This window comes from Hydra vulgaris, chromosome 12 (assembly GCF_038396675.1).
Source record: "Hydra vulgaris chromosome 12, alternate assembly HydraT2T_AEP".
NCBI lineage: Eukaryota > Metazoa > Cnidaria > Hydrozoa > Anthoathecata > Hydridae > Hydra > Hydra vulgaris.
In genome coordinates this window covers 53283924-53309120 of record NC_088931.1, presented here as the reverse complement: position 1 = coordinate 53309120, position 25197 = coordinate 53283924, and the positions used below count along the sequence as shown (strand labels likewise).

General features: G+C 28.1%; 1 protein-coding gene across 3 annotated transcripts in view; it reads right to left on the bottom strand.

Moving 5' to 3' along the window:
* Positions 1-5223: 5223 nt before the first annotated feature.
* LOC100213052 (protein TASOR) overlaps positions 5224-25197 on the bottom strand; it is a 28705-nt gene continuing 8731 nt past the window's right edge. Inside the window, exons 10-20 of one of the 3 annotated variants that reach the window (XM_065813692.1) lie at positions 23516-23622; positions 23330-23433; positions 23180-23252; positions 22496-22555; positions 8198-9169; positions 7983-8108; positions 7888-7907; positions 7521-7567; positions 6820-7287; positions 5966-6036; positions 5224-5795 (exon numbers count right to left, since the gene is read on the bottom strand). In XM_065813692.1, the coding sequence (XP_065669764.1) occupies positions 5353-5795; positions 5966-6036; positions 6820-7287; positions 7521-7567; positions 7888-7907; positions 7983-8108; positions 8198-9169; positions 22496-22555; positions 23180-23252; positions 23330-23433; positions 23516-23622 (2491 nt within the window). In that variant the 3' untranslated portion in view covers positions 5224-5352. The remainder of the gene's footprint in view (positions 5796-5965; positions 6037-6819; positions 7288-7520; positions 7568-7887; positions 7908-7982; positions 8109-8197; positions 9170-22495; positions 22556-23179; positions 23253-23329; positions 23434-23515; positions 23623-25197) is intronic. The other 2 variants (XM_065813693.1, XM_065813694.1) reach the window with 2 other exon arrangements.

The window sequence follows — 25197 nt, the reverse complement described above, 5'->3', positions numbered from 1 at the left end:
TTGAAATCAAAACTGGTTTGGGTAAAATAATTTGTTTTTAGTGAAGTGATTATAGATTTTATTATAAATTACACATTCAAAAAGTTTTGAAAATACAGAAAGTATTGATATAGGTCTATAATTGGTTATGTCTGAATGTTCATTACATTTAAAAATAGGAATTACTTTTGCTAATTTAAGTACATGTTATTGAGAGCTTAAGTAAATGGATCAGATGTCTGCTTAGACTGATTTTATTGAAGATAACTAAATCGCTAGTTATTTCATCAAACCCTGGTGCTTTCTTTTTTTTAAAGAGGAAAAGGCTTCTTCGAATTCTTTATGGTTGAATTCATTATCATACATGATAGCGTTATTTGCGGGTTATAAGGTAGTTTTTAAATGAATCCGATGTCGGACTTATTTTATTAGCAAGATTAGAACCATTATTTATAAAATATTTGTTAAATTCTTCCGAGATTTGTTTTTTGCAAAATATGTCAGTGTTGTTAATATTAATTCTTTTTGGTAAAGAAGTTGAATTAATTTTTTTCCTTCCCATTATCTCATTAATGATGGACCACGTTTTCTTATAATCAGATTTGCATTTGATGATTTGGATACTTTAGTATTTATTTTTAGCCTTTTTGATAAGATTTTGGTAAAAATATTTACAATTTTTGTAATTTATCTCATTATCAGTGTTTTTATTTTTTATATTAGTTTATTATAGAGTTTTTGCTTCTTTTTTGAGCAATTTATCAGTGTTTTATCCATCCACGGATTGGCGACTGCTTTTGTCTAATTTGTATGTTTAATTTGTATGTTCTTTTGAGGACAGGTTTCATTAAATCTAGTAATATATCTAAAAAATTATTGAAAGCTTCGTTAGTGTGATGACATATATACACGTTGGACCACGTTTCTTGTTTTAGTCTAATTGATAATTCATTTATACTATTTGTTTTAAGATTGCGTTTTTTCAAATTTATAACTTTTGGTTCACAATCAGACATGGTTTTTAAATTTCTTTCTTTTATAAATATCGGAAAGTGATCGCTAATATCAGTCATAAATATCCTGGTTTCAAACTCTATTTCCAGGTAGTTATTAATTAGAATATTGTCTATTGGCGTTGCCGAGGTTTTTGACACTCGTGTTGGCTTATTAATTGCTGACAAGACATTAAATTTAAGAAGCATATCAAAAAAGGATATTGTTTTCGGAAACTTTGAATAAGTTAGAGCATGAAGGTTCATGTCTCCAATAACGTATAAAGTTTTGTTTTCTTTCTTTATTTTATTAATTGTATTTTTGATAAAAGTTTCAAATGATTTGATTTTACCACTTGGTGGACGATAAACGCATCCAATTAAAATATTTCGAAATTTTTTATTTACAATTTCAATGAAAAGGCTTTAATAATTATCGTTTGAGAAGCCTAGTATGTTTTTTACCTTAAAATCATGTTTTTTTGAGACATAAAGACCTAACCCTCCACCTTTTCTTCCACTTCCACTTGTTTGACTAATAATTTTGTAACATGGCAAATTAAAAGTAGAATTTAATTCAAGAGAATTTTCAAAATCATGCCAAGTCTCTGAAAGAGCTATGACGTCGAACGTGTAATTTATAATATTTAAAAATTCTTTTAGTTTCTCAAAATTTTGCTGCATGCTTCTAATGTTTATATGCAATCTGAAAAAGAACAATGATGAACGATGAAAAAGAACAATGATTGTTATTTTAAAATCAAAAGGATCAATATATGGTGTGTCAATTAAGTTCATTTGGGTTTCTTGAAAAATATTTATATTTTCTTCAGACAAGTTATTTAAAAAGTTACCCTCAAAAGATTTTAAATTTTCAAAATGCGTAGCCATTTTTAACGAATAATTAAAAAGATCAAAAAATATATCCAATTAATTAAATCAAAACTTTCAAAAAATCTTGCTCGTTTCTGTGCGTCAAACAACCAGCTGCGCTGTGGTCAATTTCTTCATTTCCGTGCGTCGAATTAACAATTACTTTGTGGATGTTTTATTTAAACTCATGAACAATTTACTTTATTCTACACGACTTTAGCGTAATGACCATTTTGTCGATGAAGCTTGGCCTGCTCAAAAAGTTCTTTTCGTATTTTTCGAGTCGTAAAACTATAATCTTCATTTATAAAGATATTGCTCCCTTTTAATTTCATTGGTTTTTCTAAGGTTACTTTTTTATCTTCATAATCACGAATCTATCTACGCTCTTTTGTTTTAGTTCGGTATTGTCCGAAGATATTTTTCCCTGCATTTTTCTGACATTTGTTAAATCTTCACAAACCTTATTTATTTTTTCTCCTACTGCTTTAACTTTGTTTTCGCGTACGCCACCAACAAATTTCAATCCTGATTTTATTTCGTCTAGTTCGCGACGAACATCTAGAAAACTTGTTTGAAAATTATCAAACTTTTGATTCATGCTTGAAATAGCTTCACGAAAAAAAAGATAAAATCGTTTCTTTTTGTAGATTCAGCTAGTGATCGAGATGTATATTGTATAGCTAGTGATCGAGATGTATATTGTATAAACTATTTAATGAAAAATTTTCTGTTAATGAAATATTATACTGTTTTTAATTAGGATTTACCTAATCCTATTAAATATATTTTCAAGACATGTTTATGTTTATTTAAACAAAAAAATAACGTTTATCATGAAAACGGCTTATGCTATGTTTAATTAGGATTACATACGTGTAAAATGCAGATTAAAAACCTGTTATACTTCCAATTTCATCTGAAATAGTATCTTCAGAACTACTCATATTTACATTTTTTTCATAATTACTTAATTCATCCATACTCCTAATTTTTTTATTGAAAAAACTTATTATTAATCTATATAAAATCTAGTCGCATTTAACTATTTAATGTTTTTAATAAATTTTCAGTTGTCACCTGATTATTAGAAAAAACAAAATTAGAAACGGTAACCGAAAAATACGGCCTAATTCTGAGGGATGTTAAAGTCTGCTAACCGCTAGTGATCGACCGAAATTGGAATTTTGCCGAAATTTCGGTTTCGGTTCATTTCGGTTGAGAAATGCCGCAACCGAAATGAACCGAAACCGAAATTTCGGCAAAACTTTTACCGAAATTCAAACCGAAATTTCGGCACAACCGAAATTTTTTAAAAGTAAGAAATAACGTGTTTAAACAATGCTCTTGATATTTGTTTTATTAGGAGATGATTTGTTGTTATAAATGAAATGATGTAAATTAATAATTAAGAATATAATGTAAAATGTTAACTTGTAATTAATTAAAAAAATAATTTTTGAAATGTCAACAAAATTTTATTAAAACAGATTAAATTTTTTATAAAAACGCTACAATGTTTTCAACAAAATTTGTTACAGAAAAAAAAAACGTTTACATTTTATATGAACGACGTTTATAGAATAAATTATAGAATTAGATTTATAAGCGTTTATCATAAAATATGCATAACTTTATAAATTAAAAAAATAAATATATTAGATAGGTATATTAATATATTTAATATTTATATGAATATATAATATTTATATATATAAAATTAATTAAAAATCTGTCAACAAAGTTAAATTTGAAAAAAAATTAATTATTATTTTAATAATGCTTTTTGAATTACGGTTTTTGGTTTGAAGTTGAACCGAAATTTCGGTTCAACTTCAAACCGAAATTTCGGTTTGAACCGAAACTTAAAAAATTACCAAAACCGAAATTTCGGTTTCGGTTAAAAGCAAAATTTCGGCCGAAACCGAAACCGAAATTTTCTGATCACTAGATTCAGCATTTCCCTCATCATAACAATGGAAACAAATTCATTTGATTTAGCCATTAGATAAATAATATTTCGTAAAAATAATATCCACGAAACTTTTTTATTTTTTATCACTCTAAAGAAAAACGCATCCGTTCGCCACGATGCTCAATTCTCAAATCCCCTTTCTGATGTTTCCGCGTTATGATGATGAATTTCTGAAGTTGTATGTTTATATACCAAGACTTTCTGAAGTTGTATATTTTTATAGTGAATCAATAACAATTAGAACATATTTAAGTCATCAGTTATAACCATTGCACAGTGAGACAAAATCGATTTTTTTGTGCCAAAATTATTTTCGTAGTTTTTTTTATTAGAATTAATATTTAATGTTTTTTTACCTAGATATTTCCTCTAATGAACATGTCTTCACCATTATGACAAATTTTCACCGTGCAATGCTGATAATGATTGTTTGGTATTTTGGCACACTGTGCATTGCAACAGTGCAAATAAAAAAAGTGCAATAATAAATAGTTTTACTTTTTTAATTTTATATCTAGTAATTACTACTGGCGGGCGACCGTTGTTTAACTTTACATCAGATATATGGATATCCTGATGTTCAAAGTTTATTAGCACTTATTCCCAACTCCAAACAAAAATGTTTCCGTAGTGTTTAATATAGTTGTGTAAACGTTTTTGTTCAAAAACAATCTACAGCAGCAGGAAGCCCAACGCTAGCTTGTTCATCTGAATAGCGTTTATATTTGTTTTGACAGCATTCGAGAATTTATCACGTTCACTAGAATACAATTTTAACCACTAGATTTTTCTTTGCGGAAATAAAATTTGTTTGAGGTTTAGCTCTTTTACTAGAAGCAACTAATGATAGCCTGTAATTCTTTTGCTTACCAATACTTTTAAAGTATGAGTATTTGCAAACACATTATGCACTGCCATTCAAATCGTTGATTTTAAGTATTACTTTTATCATCCACATTTCAATATTTAAATGGCTATTGTTATATTCTTATATTGATATTAGCCGTTTAAATAAAAATAATTACATTTTAGTCTACGTAATGTTATGTAGACATTAAAAACACGATTTTTAGTAATATTTTTATAATTGCAACATGTTCCAATTTTTCTAAAATAATATTTACACTTAATTATGTATTAAAGGACATTTTAACAACTCTAAAAATTTCTAATACTTATTGGTGTGATAAACCATATGTTGTATTTGCGCAGTTTATTCTTGTCATTATTATCTAGGACTTGCTTGGAGATACCGACAGATTTTAAACATTTTGCACACGCGCGCACACATTCACATATAATCATGTTGAATGCATCCTAAAGATTACAACTTCAAATTTTTCGGAAAAAAAAAAGTGTTTAATTGATGCATGAGTAAATTAAATAAACTAAATGTTTAATAAATGTGTGAATAAATTAAATATATTCTTTATCAACAAGTAATTATCGCGTTTGTAAAAAAAAACAAAAAAAACTAAAAACAAACAAACAACAACAAATAATAGGTAAACAAATAAAAAACTAAAAAAAAAACTATTCGCCTAGTTTTGCAATAATTTTTGATAAAAACATTTCCGTAAGTCTGTCTAATTTTTCGTGTTTCAAATGCGTCCGCCAATAGTCAAGAGACTTATATACGGAAGAATCAGATTTTGTTTCTGCAGAATTAACAGAGCCTACGAGTGGCGTCGCAATCGTTTTAGAAGGAACATGTTGTTTTTCCGATTCGAATTCTTCCTTAGATTTGAATTCTTTATTGACACGACTTTGTTCTGAATTCAATAACTTTTGTTTACTGAATTCAGAACAAAGTCGTTTGGAGATAACGAGATTATTTTCGTTATTACCACCGCTAGTATTCATAACGTTATTTTGATATTCGAGTGCATCACAGCCAGTATTCATTAAGCCATTTTGATATTTCGTAATTACTGTGCTTTGGTTCGACTCGCTTCTGTGATTCTTCTTCGTAGTTTCTGAAAAATAAAGTACACAGTTTACACCCTAGAAAAGAATACAAGCAAAATGCATCCCAAGATAAATAAGTAAACAATGAAAAATTTCATGAAATCAACATACAAAAAGCAACAACAAAAAAAGACAATTAAATGAAACAACCGGTAATTTTGGAAAGGTAAATGTTTACCTTTATCAAACGATGATGTAACGTCGATCTTTTTTTGCCTTGCAGAGAACAAAGTGAGTAAAAAAAAGCACCTTCATCATTGATAAGGATATCGTTATAAAAAAAAATTAACAATATCATCTTAACGATATTGATACCTTCATATCTGATCATACTTTGTCCTCTACCATTATTCAAAGGATTTTTTAATGTTATATAATTCAAAATCACATAACTAATTGTTATTAGTAAAAAATAATAAATTTTATTTTAAATTTATTTGGCACAAAAAAAAAATAAAACAAAAAATAAAGCAATATCGAAAAAGAAATTCAAGAGTTTTTTTTCCGATAATAATTTGCACTGAAAACAGCATTTTTTAATATAAATAGAGACGGGTACCCAGAAATTTGTTTTTCTGTCCCTAAACCTTCCGGAATCTAACTCCTTCATAATGGTCAAAAAACCGACCAATATTAATAGCAAAACGTTTATTTGTTGTTTAGTCTTAAAATGGTCCTATATGTCCTATAAGATTTTGGGAAAAAATAATTGATAATTTTTTTTTCAAAATTATTTGTTACAATTTAATTTGTGTTAAATATTTTTCAAAACCCTATAGGATACTATAAATTAGGGAGGGTTAAGCGCCTGTTAATTATTTTTCTGTTTAACAAACATGACAAATTATTTTAATAAATAATTTGTCATATTTGATATATAGATTATTTGATTACCAAATTACTTTTTTAATTGATTAAATACTGAAGTTTTAAAATAGTTTTTTGCCCTAGTCATGTTTGGTAAAAAGTATCAATATATAATAGCTCCAATATGGGGCATATTAAACGAAGTTAATATTAACGCAAACTTACTTTATTGTCGGCTTTGATTGTGACGTCTTTATTGACGTTTGTAATTGCGATGTCTTTATTGTGGATTGTGATTGAGTTTCTACGCACCGAAAATCTATCTTCTCTTCGTCTGAACTCGTGAAGCATTTATGCATAACAAGATCTCTTTCAATTACCCGAGGAGCTTTGTATGAACTTTCAACAGAAATATTCTTATTTGATTGATTTCTGACTGGCTGACTTTCAGGTTTTTTGCTATTTATTTCTTTCTTTAATGAATGCGAATAAGATTTTTCGTTTCGAGGACTTCGTGATCTACTTCTCTGAAAACTATTTGAACTGAAGTCTTGATAGTAATCGTCCTTTTTAAATCGAAATCGAGAATTTCGAAAATCCTTTTGGTGATCATCAACAGAAGCCAATGAGAAGTGTTGTGAACGTTGTTCTCTTTGTAAATATGACCATTTTTCTTGTTTACCGTGTTTAGAACTAAAAATATATTTTAAATAAATTAAAAAAAAAAATTATAACCGTTAAAAGTTGTAGCAACAAATTATGTGCAAAACATTACGATGCCGATCGCGAATCACAATGGGATTTACAACCTAGTCAGGGCGGCATATTGAGTATATATATGTATAAAAATAAAAGAAATTGATAAAACAATTATATATACATATAATATACATATGTATAAAAAAATTCAGAAATTAATAATATACCTTTGATTATAATTAAACTTGGAAACTTTTGAGGAATTTGGAGGACTCTAGCATTAAAAACAATAATAGTTAAAATAAAACAATAATAACAACAATAGAAATAGTAGCAACAACAATAGAAATAGTTACAACAACAATAGAAATAGTACCAACAACAATAGTAACAATAACAATAGAAATAGTAACAACAACAATAGAAATAGTTACAACAACAATAGAAATAGTAACAACAATAATAGTAACAATAACAATAGAAATAGTAACAACAACAATAAAAGTATCGAATGCTTCAAACGCTAACAGGCTAAAAAAATGGTCAAATGCTAACAGACTAAAAAATAATTTATAATGAGAAACTACTAAATACCTGATCCGATATTGAAAAACCTAAAATAAAAAAATGTTTCAATATATTATTATATTATTTAAAAATTTAAAATAATTAAAATTATGTTAGCTTACTATCTCTTTTTGATCGTTGCCAATCAATTTTCACATTCATAAGACTTTGATAATCATTTGGAGACAGATTTTTTAAAGAGGGAGGCAAACTAGACTCGTTTATTTTAACTAATTTCTTGTCAGCTTCTAAAGACAATCATAAAATTTATAACACAAGTATTTAAAAAAGAATTAAAAAAAAACAATAGAAAATTAATTGTTAACAAAAAATCTACCCAATTCATTTGACTTTGGATCATCCTCAGGTTCAGCAACATATTCATCAACAATACTCATTTCAACCATTTGTACATCAGTATGATTTTCATCTACATTAGTATTATTTACAACAAGTTCTGATCTGTCATTCAGTTTATTTTGAAGTTCATTTATGTTTTTATTATTGCATGTATCAATTTCTGTATGAATAATATTGTTAGGAAATACATTTTTATTGTTATTTGTAAAAAAATGAGAATTTATTTCATTATTAGAGACTATAGAACTTGAACGTTGATTATCTGTTAATTCTATTTTACTATTATTATTAAGAGAAGTTTGCTGTGTACTTTCTAAAACCTTTGTGTGACCACTAATTGATAACTGTTCACCTGTTACAGAATCTGTTGCTTCAAATAAAATACTTTTGACTGTAGCATCTCTATAGTCATCTTCCTCTACGCTTTTTTTGTGACCTTTAAAAAGTTTAGGTTTAGATCGCAAATGATCTTTGCAAATTGGATCATCACAACAAGCATCTTCAACATCCAGTATAAGATCGTCACTGCATACAGAATCATTATCAGAACTATTTAGCCTACTGTATTTATTTAACTGGATTTCAGAATTTGTTTTTAAGTCTGATGCATTAGAAACCTGATTTAAATGGTTAGAAGACGTGCATTGAGACACTTGATTGATTTCGTTTTTATCAACCCCATTCTGTAATGTATTTGGTATTTTAGATAAATCGTGTTTAGTAACCTCATTTGTAGGACTAATACCAACTTTTGTAATAAGCGATAACAAACGACTAACTTTGATACGATCTTCGAGTTTATACGACCATTGAAGATTTTTAACTGTTGCAATATTTTGTATATTGTTAAGAAGCTTTAGTTCTTCATTTTCACTTGCTCTGTCACGTAAAATTGCTGCACTTTGTTTAATGAAGTATTCATAATCAGTTTTAGAGGTAGCAGGTTCCACTTAAAAAAAATTTATAACATTTAGCAAAATAAATAATAAGTTTAATGAAGTAATACTAATCAGTTTAGTATATATATGTATGTATATATATATATATATATATATATATATATATATATATATATATATATATATATATATATATATATACATACACACACACTGTAAAAAATATTATGCAAATATAATGGTAACATACTGGTAAGTGAAAAATGTAGTGCTATGTTTACCATTATGTTAGTAAAAAATATGTCTTAAGTGTTATGTTCCCAAAAATTTTTTATATATTTGTTTGTCTACGAAAGGTGTTTTACTGTTATAATAGTTTAATTACGTATTAATATAACAATCAAAGAAATATTTGTGAAAATGTGGGATTTCTTGCAAGTTGTTTTATATGTTAAGGATATTTTTTTTATAAGCAATAAGAGCGCTCAAACAACATTTATATAACACTGTTTATTAGTATGTTCATTATACTTTTGGTTAATGAGGCTCATACTTTTAATATGGATTGTTACTAATATAATTCATTGGTTTCCATTTAATATTATTAAACTATGTTATCATATTATTATCTTTATTAATCTAATATTATACACACATAAAATTAGTAAAGATTAATAATATGACAACACTGTGTATGTGTGTATATATATATACATACATACATACATATATATATATATATATATATATATATATATATATATATATATATATATATATATATATATATATGTATATATTTATACATTTATATATATATATATGTATATATTTACATATATACATGGATGCGCAGCCATAACGCAGTGGTTAGCGCTCTTGCCTCAGAAGCTTGAGATCTGTGATTCAATGCCACCTCTAGGCAAGTTTTATAACATCGGTAAGGAATGAGGCATACAATTCCTTTCAAATGCACTTCCATGATGCTCTGTGATAATACCGTAAGGACTTAGGGCACCTAAAATTTTTTTACTATTTGCATTTTCTTTACAAAAATAGTATTAAATTTTTTTTACTATATTGTAAACAGTACTTTTTTGTGTGAAATATATTGATTGAGTTTTCATTGCATTGATAAAAGTTATAACAACACATGCGTTCTAAATATTTATGATATGTCATATTATTAATATTAGATTATAATATGATACTATTGTTTAATACATATTTTATAGTAATATAATGTAAACTAACAAAATGTTTTTAGGTTTTATTTAATTATTTTATTATTCCTTGTTTGTCCGTTTTATGTTTCAAAGGATAGTTTTAGCTTTTTCTTCAAAGTAATTTTAACACAGTGTGTATATATATATATATATATATATATATATATATATATATATATATATATATATATATATATATATATATATATACCAGTAGCGGATTTCAAGGGAGGGAGGGGGGGGGGGTATGGGGTAGTAGCCCCCCCGGGACTTTTTGGGAAAGCGGAATAGTATCGAAAATTAACTGAAAAATAACTGACCGAAACTCATTTTAATGATTAAGATTGAAAATGTGATTTTCCAATCACACTTTTTTTTTATAAAAAACTAGTACTAGGAGAAAATCTTAAGAAACTTTTAATACTAAGTAACTTTTCAATTAAAAACTTATTTAAGAGATTGATGAATATTTCCTAACTTTTCACCTAAATATCGCATCAACTTTACACAAAGTTAGCATTATCTACAATGGAGAAGAGCAGTTTAACTTGCAAGTGCAATAAATAGTTTAATTTGCATGTGCAATGAAATTCGATTTAAAACTTGAAATTTAAGAAACTTTTAAGAAACTCAATATTCCAAAACGTCGTTAGAGAACTTATCAAAAAATTATAATGACACAGAAGGAGAAAAAAAAAATTCAAAAGTTTTTTGGTATGGTAATTTTGGATACACTAAAGATAAACTTTATAAAGACAAAATGCATCATAAATGTCGTTTTTTTACAACAATGAACTGCAAAAGCAGAGCTTTTATTCGTGAAGATAAACTTCAGGTTACAACTGGTCACAGTTGCAGTTCAAGAGAAACAGACTTTTTCTTGGAATCAGTTGCAGAACAGAACAGCGTAGCATTGCTGTTTGGGCATATGCTAGTCATCAGCAAGGCGAAATCAACCAAAGTGTCTTTTGTTGATGGAATATTTAGGTATTTATATGTATGCTTTAACTTTTTCAAAGAAATATATTTTCAAGAAGAACATATATTTATCTAGAGGCTGTCCATTAATTACGTCAACAAACTTTTTTTCTACCTCACCCCCCCTCCCTTTAAAATTACGCCAATTTTTGAAAACCTCCCTCTTAAATAAAGACGCTACGCTACAAATGCAGTCTAATTTTTCTTTTGTTGAGTAATGAAATTAAAAAAATAAAGTAACATTGTTGACGTTAACTTTACTTGACCTCGTCCCCTCAACCTTGTCAACAATTGTCAAAAAAGTTCAGACCCCCCCTACTTTGTTGACATAATTAATGGACAGCCCCTAGAAGAAAAAATTGGTATACTAAAAACTTTAGGTAGAACACTTTTATTTACAGTTGTAAGTTATAGTTATATTTATTGTACTTCCAGCATGACACCACGCATAGAGAAAAGCAAGTGGTATCAGCTCTTGATATTTTCTGTTGAGTATTCAGCAGTGCTTGAAGATCCAATTCCAGATGAGGATCAGATTAATTTTGATTCTGATAACCCTCACCTTTGGGGCACATCTGTTCCAGCTGTGCCCCAGATTGCTCTCCAGCCACCATTATGTCGGATTTTGAATGAGGACTACAGAATGCTTTAAGAACAACTTGGAAAGAAAACTATTGAATGGTTGCAGGTATAAGTTATTACTTTGTTTCCAGTTTCCAAGTTATCAAAGTTTCTCATAGTTTGTTATCAATTAATTATCTCCTTTAAATCCTTATCTTTAGGTTTCATTTTGAAAATGCAATCATCAAGCAATTAGCAATTCTTGGTCTTCAGAGGGAATACCGCCACCAAATTCAAGTAAAGAAGTGGGCACGAAAAGTTATGGCACTTTGTCTCCTTGCTGCAAACAAGATCTTGGTTGCTTGGGGATCTCAAGTTATTGAGATTGCACAATTCAGTGGCGAAATCAAAAGCAAACTACTTGCTTTTAAAAGGTATTTTTAGAGGTATTGGCTCAATATAGTGACCCCAGAAAGATTCAGTGTTTATGGCTAGAATCACAAAACCAATAACAATGCAGAAGGTCTCAATAGGCATCTGAAAACAAACACGGGTGATCGACATAGAGGATTTTGGCAGTTTATGAAATTGCTTAATCAGCATGTAATAGTGCATACAATTCAAGAGCTTCAACAGCTTGCCTGCAATCAGCCAGTCTGCTGTGACCAATGCGACTATGGTGCAATTGAAAAAATGTGTTGTTTTGAGAAAAACCTTCGAGACGGAGTTTGGACAACTGAGAGATTCCTATCAACAGTATCTTATCTCTTTCAAAACTTCAAACCTGTGTAAGATAATTTTTCAAGTTTTTAAATAACACTTCTTATTTATTAACCTTCTTTAACTTTTTTACCAAACTAATTAACTTAACTTTACTTAATAATCTGTCTTTTTTCATGAAATATGGAAAATTGTATTTTTTAGTGCTTTGGATGAAAACTCAATAGATGAGCTTGGTGAGAGTCTTCCTATGCCAACTTCCACTTCAACAGAGTCACTGAAGTGCATTGTTTGCACTGTCAATGAACGAAAAGCATTGGTAATGCCTTGCAAACATTTTTTGTTTTGTCAGCCTTGCATTCAACAAGTCCAGGAAAGCAATTCACCTCATTGTCCCACTTGCCGAGGACCAATATCATCCATAATTAAACCTTTTCAATGATTCAGCAAAAGTTTCCCCTTTACCTACATTTTGAAAACTAGAATGTCACACAATAGTTCAAATTTATTAGAATAAAATTATTATATAAAAACAATATTAAACTATTTCCAATTACTCCACCTGGGATAAAAAACAATCAATAACGTAACTTCATTAGTTTACACAAATGTATTTAATTTCCATTTGGATCTAAAAGATTTTGCGTTAGTTGGCGCATTGTATTGGTTTCAGTTAAGCAAACCTCATATTTTTTAAGAATAAGTACCAAATAAATTTTATCTCCCAAGAAACAATAGTCATTTACATGTTAAAGCTATTGTATAGATATAAAATTCTACAGCTGCTTGATTAGCAAAATTAAATAAGTATCCTTGAAGCAAGCAACAGTGTCAATAAAAGACTTTTAGTGAGGGTTGCTATGTTATGATTAAGACTTGTGCACAAGCGTGTTAGAAGCAAGTTTTTGCTTTTAACTTGTTCTTTAGGTAAAGCTAAGAAGAAAAAAATGAGCATGTCTCGATAGTAGGGGTTGTTAGTACTGAATTGGTTAAAAGCCATTAAAACTGGTGTAACATAAGCTAGACATGAATAGTAGTAGTCCAACAACATGTATTTTAAAAATAACAAACCATTACAACTAGATAATCTGGAAAATTTAAATAAAATCACACCGGTATAGTAACAATAACTTGTATATATATTTTATAACTAATAATCTGTCCCTAGAATCATTAGAAGTAATTTGTAAAAGCGTTTTATGTAACTAATAAAACATTTCAAAAGTTTTAAAATAATTTATTTAAACTGCAATTAAAAACGTAACAAAAAGTAAACTTTGCCTCAAGTTTGAGTTTTATTTCAAAGCTTATATATTTTCTTTTTTGTGAGGAATTGTTTTCTTTTTCAGTTTATTTTTATTCAGAAAAAAAACAAACGCTAAGCTAAACTGTTTAACTTTGCATTTCTTTTTTAGCACATTTCTGAAACGTTTAAATCATCAAAACATCTAAACAGTGGTGGTCAAGTTGTCTACAAAAAAAAAAATTGCCTGGTCAGCAATAGGGTTCCATCGCACGCCATTTCTGTCCAGGCCTAATAAAAAAAATAAACTTTTTTAAAGCTATTTTTATCTTCTGATAGCAATCTATTAAATCTTTCAAAATTACTTGGATGATTATTGCACACAAAGTTTGCACACCAAAAGCACTGTTTAAAAAAATAATCACAGTTTCAATGGTTTTATTTCTCAATCAATTACTATAAATTTTTATAACAACGACAGTTTTTATTATGTACGGAATGTTCCTATAAATTAATGAATGTTCTTAGCAATTTTCTATCGTATACAATTTTTGAAAAGTTCAGACTTGAGTTTTTTTTAGTTCAAAGTTCAGAGTATTCTGTATATTTCTGTAAATATATTTCATCAAATATTAGCAGATATCTTGCAACATTTTGGTCCAATTTTGCATATTCTATTGTATCAATATTACCAGAATGTGTTTTCAATAAAGAAAGCAATGGAAAATCTTTCCAAATAATTTTTAATGGTGATATAATGTATGCTTTGAATGATTGCATGGAAGTATAAAACTAAATAATGCATATTTATCAGTATTTTCTGATTTATTTTTTATTTTTTTTAAGTTCTTCAAAAACCACACCAAAAAGATTCTGCATGATTTCGTAAGTAGGAAAGTTTTTCATATGTAGGGCATTTTTATGACTATTACAAAACATGCGGTGGTGGTGTCGTGGTAGAGCGCTTGCTTTATAAGCGAGAGATTCTGAGTTTGATCCCCACCACGTCCCTGGTAGTACCGTGCTCAACTTGTTTCTCTGCACAACGGCTTTGTTCGCCAAGGTTCGTGTTTCGGAATTATAGAGTTGAGAGAGGGTTGCAACCACAAGTAGCCTCCTCATCTGTAGTGGCCTTATTGGCCTTGGGGAGGTGAAATAACAAAAAAAACAAAAAAAAAAACAAAAAAAAAAAGAACAAAAAAAACATTATGTAAAGATAATAGACAACTCTTGTAAAATATTTTCATATAAGCTCTCAGCAACTTGTATAACAACCTCAATAACTTCTGGTATGGAAATTTTATTAAACAACATCTTGTAAAATAAATATTATAAACAATTTTTAACATTTGGTAGCTTCATATCATTGTATTTAAAATTGTGTGCTCAATATTTTTTTAGTATTTACAATGTTAAACATTCTGGAACAGAATGACCAGATGACTACTTGTAATAGTAATTTTTCCATGACAATTGGAGGTAAAGTGGGTATTGTTTACAATCTTTTATTAAAAAGGATCTTTCAGCATCTTCTTGTTTTATTAATCAGGATGTTATAATTAGCTCTACTTGTTTATTAAGCAGGATCTTTTAGCTTGCTCTCCTTGTTTTAAAAAATTTTTTCTTGAATTTTTTTTGCACATATAACAGATGACTTAGTTGGCATATAGTTAAGCATATTTACAAATAACTTTATCCTTTAAACTTTTTATGGTTATTTTTTGTTCTACTAATAGAACTTTTAGTTTATATTGTATAAATTATACAATTATACAGTATAATCAATACACTTTAATTTAAAACCGTAAAAAACTGGCCTTCTATTTATTCTGCATTTGGAATTTTCGAACCTATTTTTTTCATATTTTCGATATTATTCCGGAAAGTCTCTTCGATTTTATCCCTTTTTTCACAATTTCGATATTATTCCAGAAAAGTCTTTTTTCGATTTTATTCCTTTTTTCACAATTTTGAGATTATTCTATTTTTCGGATTTTCGATATAATTCCTTTTTTTTCAATTTCGAAGTCCCTTTTCAAGATTAATCAGTTTTTTCGATACTGTTACTTTACTTGTTACTGGTTAACTTTTTTCAGAAATATTCTTTTGTAACTTGACTATTATACAGAATTGGACTGATTACTGATACTGATGAACGAAATTGACTATTATATGTAAATATACATATATAGAGATGTTCGGACTGATTGACGTTTTTCTGTTCGCCTGTGTTTGTACGGTTCGAACCACCGAACCGGTCGAACATGAGCAACAATAATTTTGTCAAACAACCCGGACAACTCGGACAACCCAAACACCGGACAGAAAAACTAATGTCAAACCGAACACCGATCGATTGAACTAAAAATCTCGAACGCGGTCGGACATCGAACATGCAAAAAAATGAAAAATAAAAAATGACACAAGAATCAGATAATTTTTTGTTGTTGTTGTAATTCTTCATATTTATTGGTATTTCATATTTACAGGTTCGTAGTAATTTCTAGTACAGATTTAAGTAAAGTATATACCGGTAGTAAATTAAAAAAAAAAAATGAGTAAGTTTTCAATAAGTTTTCTTAGTGTTTGTCCTTGGCATTGAAATGGGAATTTTGCAGTTCCTTGTCCATTCAAAGTAGCATCAAGGCTTCAATTGTTTCTGGTGCAAGATTGGCTCTCCTGTCATTAGTAATCAGCTTTGCAATGGAATTTATTCGTTCACTTGGGGCTGAGGTAGCAGGATAGGCAAGAATAAAGCTAGATACAATGAACAATACTGGAAATGTCTCTTTATTTTTTCCCCACCACTTTAGTGCTTCATTCCCCAAATTTTTTAAATCTTGAACATTTGGTGCCACAACTTCAGTTCTACTATATTGTTCAATTTCATTATTCTCAACAGGGGCTGTTGAGTCAATAAAGGAAGAAAGTGAAGGCAAAATGTGGTTAGAAAAAGGCTTGGTAGAGGAGTGCTGCTTTTTCTGAGGTGGAGAATTGGTCGGTGATGAGTTTGTCTTTTCAAAATTACAATATTGTATAAGACGTTGCAGGTTTTCCTTTGTTTCTATAAGCTTGGCAGAAGCATTTTGTCCGAAGACTTTAAAAGACTTGCAAAAAGGAATAAGAAACAAACCAATGCAATGAATATGATTTATTTTGAATTTATCAGACAAAATGTCAGTTGCAAAACTTGACAAGTATGTAATAATATCTCTTTGGTTTTCATAGTCCTGTGTGAAGACCTGAGAATCATATTGAGTTTCAAAGTCAGAATCATTAACCCAACGCAAGAAGTTTTCAACTGGAAGAGTGTTTGCCAAGTCAGTGTCATCATCAATTACATAAGATTCAGGATTGTCTGATTCAGGAGTAATGTTCAAAGGAATCTGTGCAAAAGATGAGGAGAAAGACTTGAAGTAATCTTGCATACTAAAATTTAACAAAATTAGCATATAAATTGTTGGATAAGTTGACCCTTCCAAATCATCACTTACAGCTTTGAAAACTTTTAAAAATTTAACCAAAACCTCCAACTGATTTTTGTCGATTGCCTCAATTGCTAACATTTTATTAGTTCCTCGTAAATGAATCAACAATTCATCATACATTAGAAGGACTCCTTTAAAGAGTGCCAGATGTGAATTCCAACGTGTAGCTACATATTTTTTTAGAGTCCGGCTTAATTTTGCATTCACATTTCCACTCTTCACGAATGTAACAACTTGATAACAATTGTGAAGAAGATCATGCAAAGATAAGCAGTGAATTTTCAGATCAGATGGTTTAAAAAGTTTTGTCAAAACATTGTTCAATATGTGGCTGCTACATGAAATTCTTGTCGATTGCAAGATTTCTGGACGAATGTCTATATCTTCTATTGATACTACATATCTTTGAAAGCACTCAAAATATTAGAACCTTGATCAGTAGTGAAAATTATTTGTCTAATTATCCGCCAGCAGTATAAGCATCTACCTTTTTAAAATTGTCAATGAGATATCGAGAGACGACACTGGCAGTTTTTGAAATAGGAGGTAACACAGAAAAAGCCATTGCCGCCTCCTGTACTTGATTATTTTCAATCCAATGCAGCGTCATCAATAGATATGAGTTTCTGTGAAAATCATCAGTCCAAATGTCAGTAGTTATGCCTACACCACTTCTTTCTAGTTTCGCTTTGAGTATTTGGCTGATTGTGATTCTAGACTTTGAAACACTAGTTTTCATGGCTTCAGCAACTTTGTGTTTGGAAGGAAGAATGTTTTTAGCAGTAATATGTCCTCGATAAGTAGCACCAAGATGAATAGCAGTGTTTATGACAGATTCAAATCCTTCCCCATAAATTGTTACAAATGGACGAAGATCAGTACTAAATAACGCAAGACAACTATTCAACATTGCATTCTTGTGGTTTTTATGAACTTGCACAGATGTTTTGAAGGTAGAATTTTCCTTTTTTATTACTGGCAAAATAGACTGTGAAGGATCTTGAGCTGTTGGGGCATGTGTTTTTAAATGTCTGATCAAAGTAGTAGTGCTACTTGGCTTTTGGTGAACTGCTTTTTTACAAATGTTACAAACTGCAATATTTTTGACAGGTTTGGTGGCATGTAATTTAAAGAGCAAAGAAAAATTCATCCAAACTTCTGACTTGCCTACACCAGTAGTTTTCGCTTTCAAAAGAACAGAACCACTGGAAATTTGTTCATTTAAAATTGCATTAAGTTCAATGACTTCATCTGAAGTCTCATAGATATCTTTTATAACATGCGCCATTTTGTATTTTTGTGTAATAAGTTCTCGAAAATGTGTAACTAATATTCACCAATATCCTGTAGTCCAAGGAGAATGAAACTTTTAAAAGTCTTGAAATAATTTAAAGCTGTGGTGAATAATCGAAAATAAAATCACAAACAAAAAATAATTCCCATGAAAAAAAGCATGAAAAACACACCTGGAGAATTACTCAACTTTTCTGCGGTCACATACAAAGCTATGATGCGTATATAGAACAATAGACCATTAAAAGTTTACAACAAGATAACAATAGAATCGAAATAAACAAAATATTTAACGTTTATATGTGCGCACGTTTCATGCTCTTCAGATATCTGTTCACAAGCAACAAGAGTACAACCGTAGCATAGTTTTGCATACATCGTGATTTTTAATAAACAACTTAAACTAGGATAAAACAAAGGTTTAAACGATATCAACTATAAACTATAAACTAAAATATACAGTAACCATAACTTAGAATCTCCAGAAAAAATGAATGTTTACACTATAACAATTAACTATTAATTGTAACGCATTTATTTTCCGGTAAACGTCAACTAAATAATCAAAACAACGTACAGAACACTTAAAGGACACTTACTGTACACAGAACTGGACACTGAATCATATTCCCCTCTGAAATTCACTTCTCAATACTGGACACCTGTCCGAATATGGTAATTTACCGTGCACTATCTCTCACTTATGTAAAATATCTCTTCTCTTCCCTCAGAACTACAATGGCCTGATGTGTTCCAAATAAGTGGTGGAACTTTAATAGCTTCCACTGTGAAACAATAGCAAAATTCTGAACAAGTCGTACAACCGAACAGTCGAACACTTTCGGAAAAGTCAATCAATTTTATTCGATTTGGCCCGGAAATGCCGGCTCGGTCGGACGCCGAACATAGCGGCCATAAAAAAGTTGGACAATGGCGGACATCAGACAAAACATTCTTCAATCAGAACCGAACATTTCGATCACGGACACCGTTGAAAATTTTTCAATTCAAAGCGATCAATCATCTTGTAAAATTTTTTTGACTCGGTTGCACATCGGACACAATTTGGCCCATGTCCGACCGGCTCTATACATATATGAGCTTGATTATTACACTAAAGTACAAAAAATCAAAAAAGAAAGTTATTTATAAATGAAATTATGCGGACCATTTCTCTTTTTTTTAAAAAAGACCTTTTTACCCCCTTCTTTAGCTAGTGACTAAACTCGCCCCTGATATATATATATATATATCAGGCCTTGTTACGAGATTTCGCTGCGTAGCGAAAACGTGTAACGCATTTTTAAGTAACTCAACTCAGCAAATATATTTTGCATCGCTAGAAGTTATATTGCGTCACTAGCGTCTTTACAAGTACCGCATTGTAATTAAAGTTATTTTATGAACGCGTTAAAAATCATACAAAAAGTTTTTTTTTTTCTCACTATAACAAAAGTTACAAATAAAATCAAAGTTCTTATTAAAAAAATCATTTTTATTATTTTTTTCTAATATAAACTAAATTTTATTTTGAAAAAAATATTTTTTTCATGAAACGTAAAATATTTTTTTATTTTCTTATGATTTTACATTTGGTTTTTGGTTATTTTATCAATTGTTAATAAATTTTTTCTTATTTAATTTGTGAACTCTTTTTAATGTTTTTAAACAATAGAGTTTTTTTTTGTTATTTATCAGTTACCGATAACATATTTGTGATCATAATTTATTTTCATAAATTAAATGAACGTCATTAAAACTTTACGTTATTGAATTAACAATAAACAAAATATGTTATTAATAAAATTTTTACATCAAAATAAATCGTGTATTTTTTAAACTATTATGACTAAAAATAATTTTTATATTTAAAAGGAATTTATATATTTAATTCCTTAAGATAAAATTTAACCCTAACCCTACACTTTATTTTTTTTAACTAATTTTTAATAAAAAAAAAAAAAAAACGAAACAAACTGTTTCTTTAACAAAAAAATCTATTAGTTTACAATTGCGGTTAAATGCTTTTACTTACGACTTTATTTCTTCTGAATAAACGTCACGTTAACGATAATCAAAAGATAATTTAAATATTCTAAAAGATATAAGTTTTTGCGTAGCGCAAAACTGCTGAGCGCGTAGGCAAATCGCCTTTTCGCAAGCAAAATGCGAGCTGCGTAACGCTTCTTAACAAGGCCTGATATATATATATATATATATATATATATAAATATATATATATATATATATATATATATATATATATATATATATATATATATATATATAGTTTTGAAATACATTTTGAAACTTCAGCTTTAAATTTGCCAAAACCAAAAATAATTTCATAAATATATACAAAACTTTTAATTTATGAGATTATTTTAGTTTTGTTTTAGAATTTAATAATACTGAAAATTGATCATTGAATCACCACTTGCATGCAGCTGTGGTGGAATGCTGACCATGCATCCAAATTTAAAGACATGTTAATTGAATTCTCAGACAACAGTTAAATTTTCAGTTTTTACTTGATTTTATCACAGGTTGGATCTAGGATATCACAGTAATAATTTTTACTAGCCAATTAAAAATTTGGTGCAATGTTAGCATGGGATCTAAGAAATCCTGAATCATTTACTATTGATAGAAGAATAATCACCATTAATTTAATAACTGATTTGTGATATTTTCGAACTTTTTCTGAACTAGAAGGTTTCAATCAAGTAGAGGTTTTCAACTAACTATACAGTAAACTACATGATTTATACAAGATATAGTGGTACACAAGATTTAAAGAAGCTACTCTGAATAATACAATGGCTCAATTAGGTAGAGAATACTTGACCTAAAGCAAAAGTAAGTCAATAAGATCTTGATCCACAAGAATACAGAAAAAAGATTAATAATCAATCTAAAATAGTTTAAACAACAGAAAACATACCTTATTTTATTACCATCAAAAAGCTCATTGATTTAATGTAGAACAGAGTTGCTTATCAAATAATGCAATTTTAAAAATTGCACAATTATAAAAATATTAAAGACGTGAAATCTTTAATTGATAAATTTGCAAAAATGCCATTTAAAGCAATGAAAAGTCAGAAAAAAGCCAATAGCTCTTTCTTGTCCATATTTCATCAATAAATTTTGTTTATTTGTTTAAATGATATATATATATATATACTTATACATATATATCATTTAAACAAATGATATTTATATACATAGAGAGAGAGAAAACAATTTTAAACAAAGTTACTTGAGCATCACTGATCCCTTCATAACATTTGTACCCTGGCCACTTTTCAAAGTAGCTTAATGCTTCAAATATTTAGTCACTTCCCATATTTTAAAAATAAATAATAATATTATTTTTTAATAATATTAATTAATTTATAAATAGAACCCAATGCTGCTACATAAGATTAATGGCACTTTATTTTATCTGAGTTTGAAAATATTATTAAATTAAATAAAGTGTAGAAAATATTTCAACCTTGAAATAAATTTGAAAAATTTTATCTTATTGTACTGACAAGGTAGGCTTTTGACTCCATTGAAACATCTCAGTTTTTTGCTTTTTTCCAATTACCATCAGACTTCACTTTTTTGAGTTTCTGTCAATTTCATTGACTAATTTTAATTAAAAAAGGTATAAGAACATCATTTCGAGCTTTTAACAGAAAAATTTTAAATCATCAAGTTATAGAAATTAGGCTAAAAAACTAATCTATTGTTCACTAATTGCGTAATATCATAAAATAAATCATTAATATCATCATTTTTATTTAGTTTAATTATATTGATGCCACATAAATAAACAATACTAAGTAAAAACTACAGAATAATAAAAAAAGAAGTTACCTGATTTATATTGCATAAATAAACAATGAAGAACTGCTGGATATAAAGGACTTGTAATACCTATTAAAAAGCATTTCACAATTTTATAATTCACTTACACAATTGTAAACTGTATTCATACTTCAATATTGATTATAAAAAAAGAGATTTCAAAATCGAGGATAAAAAGTAATTCATGTATTAAAGATAAGAACATAGTTTTTAATAAATTATGTGTTTGATTTGTTCAACTTTGTAATAAAAAACTTTTTAAATTTTTTTCTTAACATTTAAAGTACAAATTATATAATAAATATTATAAATCTACTTTTATAAATATACTGATTTCTACTATTTAAAACGTTGTTTGCTTTCAAATATAATAGAATGCGAACCTATTGCTAACTAGCTATGCCAGTATCCCTAGTAATAGCTAACTAGCTATGCCAGTATCCCTAGTAAGCAACCATAACAACTTTTAAAAGGTTTTACAACACCTCTGTGATAAGTTATATTTTAATTCTGAAAATTTACCAATATGTCTGAAGGACATGTTTACTTTAAGTGTAAAATTGACATATAAAAAACTGGTGTATCTTTATGTCACCTACCAAATTTGTTAAAAAAAAATTAGTCAAAATAAATAAGAAATGTTTATTTTGACTAAACCTATTAAAGTAAAGATGTGTAAAAAAAGATGTTAACCCAGTGATTCTGTGAAATCTGAAGTAGGAAGAATATAAAGTTTCATTCCTGAGTTTAACGTGCATACTCCAGCCTATAAAAAAACATTACAATATTAACAATAGCATGTTAACAATGAAACAAAATAATGACTGAAATAATAATATAAACCTCCTTCTTTAACTGCAGTTGCCGATGAAAACTGTTTACTTTAGTTTCATACTGATAAATAGGGTATAGCTCAGTGTGGAGAAAATGAAAACCTTCAACAATAGCTGTAAATTCAAATTAACAACTAAAAACTTCATGATTGGGTGCATTAAAAAGAAAAAGAAAATACAAACAAGGTAAATCTACATGCTGGCTGTTGACTTTCACAAGGTTTTTTTCTAAATATTCGTGAAGGTAGAATACGTGATAACTTTTCAAATGTAATCTTTTGGGAAACACACAGATTTGCAGATCTTAAAAAAATAAACAAATAAAATTAATACTTAAAAACTAAGTGTTCTAGTATTTTATAAATAAAAAAAAACAAATCAGGTTTACATTCTATATTTACTATCTATAACAGTAAGTGACTGGGGCTAATAATGGGACTTTTTAAAATCCTGGTCCCGGCAAACTTATAAGATATAGTAGGGGTTAATAGCCAGAGCTAGGAAAAAATTGATAATACTTAATGTATTAAATGTTTATGCATACATACTATTTATTAAATACTAATATATATATATATATATATATACATATATATATATATATATATATATATATATATATATATATATATATATATTTATATATATATATATATTTATATATATATATATATATATTTATATATATATATATATTTATATATATATATATATTTATATATATATATATATTTATATATATAATATATATATCACGGCTGTTTCACTCAATATAGAAACAAGCTTGACGTCACAAGTTTATCACAAAAAAAGAGTATTCCCGCATAAAAAGTATAAAAATTCACTAACTTTAAAATAATAGTATTTTTTTCTATAAATGCTTTCATTTTCAAATTAAAAAAATATAAAAGATCTATCTTTCCTTGTTAAATAAATAATTACATTAAATTGAAAAAAAATAAATATTATCAAAATATTGCCAATGATTTGTGATCACTTTTCTTCTTTTTGCAATATTCTAATATATTGCAAAAAACCAGTTTTGGGAAAACTAAGATTGCCTGACTTACCTTTACATTAGTCTTTCAAAAGTCTATATGCTAGACTTTTGAAACTTGCACACTTATCCATGAATGTTTATTCTATCTAAATCTTATGTCATCCATGTATTTCATTTACAAAAAGTCTGTTTTTAATGCATTTATATTATAAAAGTTATACTTTTTAATTGAATGACGATTAACATATGAATGAAATTTAATATATGGCACAAGAGATGCAAGCTCTTAAGAGCAGTGCCTATTGTAGTATTTATAGAAAAGAGAAAGAGAAGCAATATTACGACGATGTGATAATGGTTGGAGGTTGGCTGCAAGAGCAGGTCCAACTACGTTTACAATGCTTTTTTGCACCTTGTCTATAAAAGAAAGAGCATCACTTTTTTAGCCTACTGCAGAACAAACAGAGGACCCTTGTCCTATAAGGCACATAGGATGTAGGCCCTAATCGAGGCAAAAGCTCTCCTCTCTTAGTATTTTTGTAGTTTGTCAATTGATGATGTAGATGCAGTTAAATGTTTTTAGCTAATATATAGTTTTCTTTTTATATTTTGTTTTGTTATTTTGTATATATATAGTAAATTGTAAATAATAAAAAGTCTATTTGTTAAATTTTTTTTTTTGGTCTTTTTTATAAATAAGAATTTGTATTGTTTTATTTGTAAATAAATTTTTTTGAAAAGATTTAATCCTTTTTCTTAACAATTTATGCTTTTTTAATTGTTAAAAAGATCTTTATTTTATTCATTTTCCTAATAATTCATTTTTGCAAATTGTGAATAAATACATAAATAAATACTATTTTATTTTGCATTTTATT